The following is a 7,531-nucleotide window of genomic DNA, read 5'->3' as shown; positions in this document are numbered from 1 at the left end:
AGAAGAAGAAGAAGAAGAAGAAGAAGAAGAAGAAGAAGAAGAAGAAGAAGAAGAAGAAGAAGAAGAAGAAGAAGAATTTAAGACACTCAAAATTAATGTGTAGATTCCACATGCACACATATATCACATGCACACATACACACACAGGTTGCGCTCTTTTGATGCTGAAAGCAATTTTCTCTATGTAATTTTGAAAGTGAAATAAAAACTATGATTAAAGTCAGACAACATGAAATTCCAATTTACAGTAGACGTGAAATCCTTAGAATCAATACAAAAATGTTCTGTCTCAAATGCCCACCTAATTCTGTACCAGAGGTTTTTACTCAGTGGAACTGTTGGTTGAAACAGACATCACAGAATCATATTCCCCAGTTCCCATTTTTTTTTAATTTTCATGAAATTGAGACTTTCCTAAATAAACAAGAGGAGACAGACTCCATATAACCAAAAATTAGATTTTTGCAACTTCCTTGGCTCTACTCCAAAGTATAACAGCTGAGGTTTCCCAAGGAGCTGAAACATTACAGCCACACCCTCATTGCAATTTCTTTCTCTGCTCTCCTTAGTAGAGGTAAGGACTGGGGTTGTAGGTTGTAGTAAATCATTTGCATACCATGAACAGTATCTTATGATTGATCTCCAACTCTGCAGGAAAGCAGAAAAGAAGGAAGGAAGGAAGAAAGACAACTTTTTAAAATAGCATAATGCATCTAAAACGTAAATGAGAAAGCAAAGCTTACGTATCTGACTATACACTCAGAGCATACATATCCAATCTCACCAACTAAGCAGGGTGAGGCATGGTTAGTGCTTGGCTAGAGACCGCAAATTCAGGATGACCAAAGATCACAATTCAGATCTTGATAACCAGTTCATATGTTGGCTCAATTATTCTCATCAGTATATAAAATGCATGCACACACTTTACATTCAGCATAAACCTTTTCCTATGCTATGCAAGCATATTCTTCAAGCTCACTTTAAAAAAAAAAAAAAAAGCACTTCAAGATTGTTAACCACAATGATCATTTTCACAGCAGTTGGTAGCACAAACAAATACATGCAATTTAATAAGCTGTGATATCCATTTGTAAGGTAGACCAGAGCAATCAATTTTCAAAATAAAACCCTATGGAAATATTAATATCCCTAATGACTTCTACCTATACTTACTGATGGCTCGATTTTTCTCTTTGGTTCCTTATTCGTTCAAAAGGATAATGCTTACTATGGCCATTTGCTGAAATAAGAATTTTTATCCAAGCAGCATGTGGAAATGGCGTTAGTCCTGATTTAGTAACCTGAAGTTATCCTCCTTTTACGAGGCATAAAACTTCCTCCATAAATAATCAACACTAATGAGATGTTTGTAGGAAAACTGGCGCCTGTAGCGCTAGAGAAAACATCGGTGTGTCCTGTAAATACCCATTTGAAGGGAGATATAAAAGTCTCAGGAGGCCAAAAGTCCTAGACCTTTGGAGACTAGGCGAGACCTAAGCAATACTGCATCCAGTCTGTTCCTTCTCAGAAGATGACTTCCGATGGCTCCCCTAGCTGCTGCTCTTCTGAGCCCTGTGCAGGGGCGTCCAGCTGCGCAACCGCCTCACTCTGCCCTACCAACACAACTTGCCTCCCCAACACCTGTTCCGCATCCAGATGTCAAACCCCGAGCTTCCTCTGCAGGGCTTCCCTCCCAGCCTGTTGCCTCTCGCCATGCTATTTGGCTGGTGGCTGTAACAGTCCTTGCCTGGTGGGGAGCTGTGCGTGGTGTGAGGAAGGGACGTTCAACAGTAATGAGAAGGAGACCATGCAGTTCCTGAATGACCGCCTGGCCAGCTATCTGGAGAGGGTGAGAAGCCTGGAAGAGAACAATGCAGAGCTGGAATGCAGGATCCGAGAGCAATGCGAGCCTGATGCCCCACTGGTCTGCCCCGATTATCAGCGGTACTTCGACACCATTGAAGAGCTCCAACAAAAGGTTGGGTGTCTCACTGCCTTAGTGTTTTTCATTTCTGATTTCTCTCATAGCTATACTGGGGCAGGTTGCTTTGTGGATGTAAAACAAAGGAAAGAGGGATTCCCAGAGCTAGGTCAAATAATCAGTCTCATTCTCGGCGAATTATTGGGTGACTATAGAAATGTCACCTTGCTATAGACTTTGTCTACAGTGTGAGGGAAATTGAATTATGATATCTTCTAAAATCTGTTCTGCATGTATCATTGCATATTTATATTCTTTACTAAAAAGGTATTGGATACCATCCATTTGAGTTCACCTAGTAATCATTCTCAATCTGTTGATGGCAAAATACCCTACATCACTTACAAAGGAAACCTTGAGCCACGTAGATGGCTCTGCAGGGGTTAACAGCATTGTACCACTCATGAGCACCTGAGTTCAGATCCTAACACTCAGGTAGGGCAGCTTACAACCACCTAAAGCTTCACCTCCCGAGGACCCAATGCCCTCTTCTCACTGCACAAGTCTACACTCTTACCAACACACACACACACACACACACACACATACACACACACACACACACACGCACACACACGCACACACATACACACATCACATCTACACATAAGAAGAAAAACAAAATAAAATCTTTCCTTTTAGGAAGAAAACCTCTTTTATTTCTGTATTTTGTTTCTAAATTGGCACTGAATGTTTTTTTCTTCTCATAGTGGTGTAGTTAATAGGGAACATGGGTTGAAAGTGATGTTATGTTAACTTGGAAAGACTTCCATAAACTAATGAATGGTATGGCTATTAAAACAGATATGTGGGTTTCTTCTAAAGAGCTGTTCTAATGGTGACTTACCTCTTAGATATTGTGCACAAAGGCAGAGAATTCTAGACTTGCCGTTCAGGTGGACAACTGCAAACTGGCTGCCGATGATTTCAGGTCAAAGTAAGTCAAATTATGTTCAATTTTTTAAGCCACACTGTATGCAATTTACATGTTAAATTTTAAATTTAATTAGAAAGTAATTTATAAAATTATAATTAATAATAATTAATGGCTTCCAGTGATAGAGAAAATATTCTCTGCATAATATATTTTTAAACTGAGAATGTTTGAACCTTGAACTCACCTTCATTTAGAATGCAAGGGAAATTGAGGCACGTGGCTCCCTGGAGTCCAATTGTCATCTTCCCCTGCACCCCAGTACTTTTAGCCAACTAAACCCCTCCCCTCCCTTTCTCCTGTCTGAAAGGTATGAGAGCGAACTGTCCCTGCGCCAGCTGGTGGAGAACGACATCACTGGGCTTCGTGGGATCCTGGGTGAACTGACCCTGTGCAAGTCAGATCTAGAGGCCCACGTGGAATCTCTGAAAGATGATCTGCTTTGCCTTAAGAAAGGCCATGAAGAGGTGAGCGAAGTGGCCGCTGGGCCAAAGACTATAGGAAGAGCTCTGCTGAGAGATCTCATGTGTATAAACTGAACAGGTACAGATGCTGCCTAAGCTGGAAGAGACCTAGAGACATGCTCATTGCATAGCATGATTGCCCCAGTGTCTTTCAAGGTAGATGTGGTATACAGCGTGTACCATTATGTAAGATAACTCTCAGCAGTACCAGGGAGGTGAGGCCTCTCTTTCTCCTGCCATTGCTTGGGCGGAGAAGTAATTCGATTCATGGTTTTCTCCATAAGCTCTATTGTATAACAAGAAAATTGAACTGATGAAAGAAGCTGTATATCCCATTCCAAAAAAGGGATAAATAATCATGCAATATTTAGAATCATGTTTTCAGGTATTGTGCATTTATAATCTTGTTTCTATCATAAACTATGAAATGCAGAATGATATATCAAAGTAAAACAAACTTTACTCTGAATATTTTGATGGTAACAATAGCTGGCAATTGTGGATACCTTAGCATGTGTCATCAATTTTATAGATTTATTGTTTGTATAGTAACTCTTCCCTGTCTCATAATAACCCTCAGGGAAAGGGTACACAATATTATACCCATTTTGCAGATGGAGAAGCTGAGACATTTAAACCTAATGGAAAGAGGGGATGGGAAAATGATTCAGCAATTAAGAGTGCCGATTACTCTTCCACAGAACCCAAGTTCAGTTTCTCATACCCATCTCAGGGAGCTCACAACTGCCCATAACTGTAGCTCCATGTGGCATACAGACACACCTAAATGTAAATTTTAAAAATCTTTCTTAAACAGAAGTAATGAGAAGAAATCTAACCAAGAGAATCTGAACTAAAATCCTAGACTTTTACCCAATGTGCCCAAAATCAAAATGTGATGCTTTTTTTCATCACATTAACATCACACACACACACACACACACACACACACACACACACACACACACACACATTCTTTACTCCATTTCCACCCTCAGGAGGTTAACCTGCTTCGTGAGCAGCTCGGCGATCGGCTCAGCGTGGAGCTGGACACTGCCCCCACTGTGGACCTCAACAAGGTCCTGGATGAGATGCGATGTCAATACGAGAGGGTGCTGGCCGACAACCGCAGGGATGCAGAGGAGTGGTTCGCTGCTCAGGTCAGTGCCCTCGGGCAAGGACTGGCATCCCGGAGGGTGCCTTGCCTTAGCTCTCTAATAGGGCCTTTGTTTCAGACAGAAGAGCTGAACCAGCAGCAGAGGTCTAGCGCGGAGCAGCTGCAGGGCTGCCAGACTGAGATGCTGGAGTTGAAGCGCACGGCCAACACTCTGGAAATTGAGCTCCAGGCGCAGCAAACCCTGGTGAGTGGGATGAACAGTGCCAGTCTTTGTCAGCAGCATCCCAGAGATGCTATGCTCTTTGACAGAAGTCCAGAGAGATGCTCACAGTTCAGCAGCAGGTCTGGGTACCCAATTAGCCTAGCTAGCATTTTCCTCCCTTTCTTCCAGTATGTTACTTGTCCATAATAGAAGCAGAATGACAGATCTGCCTTGTGGTCTCACCAGAGTGCCTCCCTGGCCCCCCTAAGCCTGAGCATGTCCCCCAATACCATCTGCTAGAGACAAGAAAAGTCTCAGAACACAGGGACAGGGGAGCTGGGACAGGGGAGCTGAGTCAAAGGCCCTTAAGCTTAGCAACAGATTTTCATTTCTGTTAATCAATGAACAGTTTTTCAAGTTTACAGTAGTGTCTTTAAAAAAAAATCAAGTTTCAAGTGTTCATACTACAGCTAAGGCCTGCACATCACCATAGCCCTCCCCACCCACACAACAAGAGCACCATGCATTGAAAGCCACATATACCAGGTCCCGTCAGGCACTGCGGTACACGTTAAGCTGCGTCCAGGGAGTATACCTAGGTGAACGTCACTTGAGCATTCATCTAGGAAAGGCATGGTGTAATCTATGGCAGACACCTTCACTAGCCTAGCTGAACAGGTGGGGGAAAGCTAGGGTCAAAGGTGCCAGAATGTTCTGCAGTTCTCAATAGAAATGAAATCCTCCTTGTTGATTGAACTCTGACCTTCTTTTGTCGTATTGGCACTGCCCAGATGCTCAGACTCAAGAGTCTTTTCCCAAATAATGTCAACCCTCCTTGAGTTACCCAAAAAAGTCCTGGGTGACAATTGTTCTAATGATAGAGGTGACAAGGCCTTGAGTTGCTCCCAGACACTGTCCCAAATCCTCCCCAAGTGTCCCAACCTCCGCATGACATAGATACTTTGCATTCTCCATTGACTCTAGAATAAAACAGGCTTAGAGAAGCTAAGAAACTGTCCCTGAGGTCTCGGAGCTGGGAAGGGGTACATCAAGGGTCTGTCATAGGGTCCTTCTGAGAAGGTCCTCCTCTTGCAGACGGAGTCTCTGGAGTGTACTGTGGCAGAAACCGAGGCCCAGTACAGCACGCAACTGGCCCAAATGCAGTGCCTAATTGACAGTGTGGAACACCAGCTGGCTGAGATCCGCTGTGACCTGGAGCGTCAGAACCAGGAGTATCAGGTGCTGCTGGACACCAAGGCCCGGCTGGAGTGTGAGATCAACACATACAGGGGCCTGTTGGAGAAGGAAGACAGCAGGCAAGTTACACAGACCCCAGAGTCCCCGAGGAGAACCCTGTTCCCTCAAGGCCTGACCAAGGTCAATTCCATAATATGTTTGGGGGGGCATGGCTAGGTGGTTCAGTGGGTATGTCAGTTACTTCTTTGTTTCTGTGAACATGAACAAAGACAACTTGAGGAAGAGAGAGTTTTGCAGATGAGTAAGAGTATGTCGTGGCCGGGCAGCGGGGCAGCAAGCATCAGGCCTGACAGCAGGAAGTTTAGAGATAACAGGAAGTTTAGCGATCACATCCCCAACTGCAACACAGACGCAGGAAGAGTGAATTGAAAACCCACCCTCAGTAACATACTTCCTCCAGCAGGGCTGCACTACTGCCCCAAACAGTTCTGCCAACCAGGAACTAAACGCTCAAATATCTGAACCTATGAGGGCGGAGGGACATTTCTCATTCAAACTACCACCGTGGGTAAAGGTATTTACTGCAGAGCCTTATGACCAGAAGTCAATCCCTGGAACCTACTTGGTGGAAGAAAAGACTCTAGAGGGTCTCCTCTGACCTACACACACACACACACACACACACACACACACACACACACACACACACAGTATAAAAAGAAAATTTTTAAGTGAATAGCTGAGGCTAAGTTATGAAAAATGTTCTAAAATATACTCAAATTCTGAATCAGAATGGTTTTCATAGGTCGCCTTTCCACAAGAGGGAAATTGGGAGCACAGGTGAGATAACATTTCACAAGCTAAAAAGGAGTTGTTTAGTAATGTCTGCTGCAGTGAACTGAAGCAGCCATGGACGGGGCTGTTCTGGGGCCAAAGATGGAACTGGCTAGAGTCAAATGCAAAGCCTCCACTGAGGACAATTTGTAAGGCAGTTTCTAATGTTTCTGAGATGACTTGCTACCAGCATTCTCTTACTAAACTGAGTTTGAATTGGTTTCCCCCAGACTCCCCTGCAATCCAGGCTCCAGAGCGCCCAGGCCAAATACCACGTGTGAGCCGTGTTCAAACAGCACGTGTGAGCCGTGTTCAGCCTATGTGATTTGCACAGTTGAAAACTGCTGTGCATGACAATTAAATCTCCAGCACGGTGAATGGAAATCAAAACTGCTCAAGAAAGAAGTTGAGACCTGATCCTGGCCACGCCCAACCTTGAGACACAAATCTGTCCTGGAGTCAGGACCTCAAACGTGCTCCACCCAGTGCAGAAACAGAGCTACTGGGATTTCAGATCCTGAAAGTCCGCACTAAGCATCCTGGGTCTGTTGATCAGAGCTTCTGCCTTAAGCTTGCTTTGGGTATTCTGGAAGCCCATGACGCCTTCTTGCTAATCTCCAAATAAAACTTGTTTCACTTCTTCAGGGTGGTAAATATAGTTTAGTGGTCAATGGCCTTGGCTATAATGGGCATTTAACAGAAGAGAAGTTGTCTAAACCCAGGACTATAGTTTCAATTTACCTAAACCCGGTCTAAAAATATCTTTACTCCTCAAACAGATTAAATAATCCATGAGAAA

General features: G+C 43.8%; 1 protein-coding gene across 2 annotated transcripts; it reads left to right on the top strand.

The window, feature by feature from the left end:
* The first annotated feature begins 1,534 nt into the window (after positions 1 to 1,534).
* On the top strand, positions 1,535 to 7,086 carry Krt40 (keratin 40). Of its 2 annotated transcripts, XM_021212791.1 has the most exons (7): positions 1,535 to 1,981; positions 2,839 to 2,921; positions 3,229 to 3,385; positions 4,381 to 4,542; positions 4,618 to 4,743; positions 5,797 to 6,017; positions 6,963 to 7,086. In XM_021212791.1, exons 1-7 carry the CDS (start codon positions 1,535 to 1,537, stop codon positions 7,084 to 7,086), a joined length of 1,320 nt encoding a protein of 439 aa, XP_021068450.1. The 2 variants fall into 2 exon arrangements, with proteins under 2 accessions (XP_021068450.1, XP_021068451.1); XM_021212792.1 differs by lacking the exons at positions 2,839 to 2,921; positions 3,229 to 3,385.
* Positions 7,087 to 7,531: the final 445 nt, after the last annotated feature.

Source organism: Mus pahari, chromosome 14, assembly GCF_900095145.1.
Source record: "Mus pahari chromosome 14, PAHARI_EIJ_v1.1, whole genome shotgun sequence".
In the NCBI taxonomy this organism is placed as follows: Eukaryota; Metazoa; Chordata; class Mammalia; order Rodentia; family Muridae; genus Mus; species Mus pahari.
The sequence above is the reverse complement of the archived record's forward strand: the minus strand, read 5'-3'. Positions and strand labels throughout refer to the sequence as shown.

Excerpts from the sequence above, each read along its gene's own strand:
- Krt40 (XM_021212791.1), top strand. The coding sequence starts at position 1,535 with ATGACTTCCGATGGCTCCCCTAGCTGCTGCTCTTCTGAGCCCTGTGCA. Across the intron at positions 1,982-2,838 it reads TTGAAGAGCTCCAACAAAAG|ATATTGTGCACAAAGGCAGA; the intron begins GTTGGGTGTCTC and ends CTTACCTCTTAG. Across the intron at positions 3,386-4,380 it reads TTAAGAAAGGCCATGAAGAG|GAGGTTAACCTGCTTCGTGA; the intron begins GTGAGCGAAGTG and ends TTCCACCCTCAG.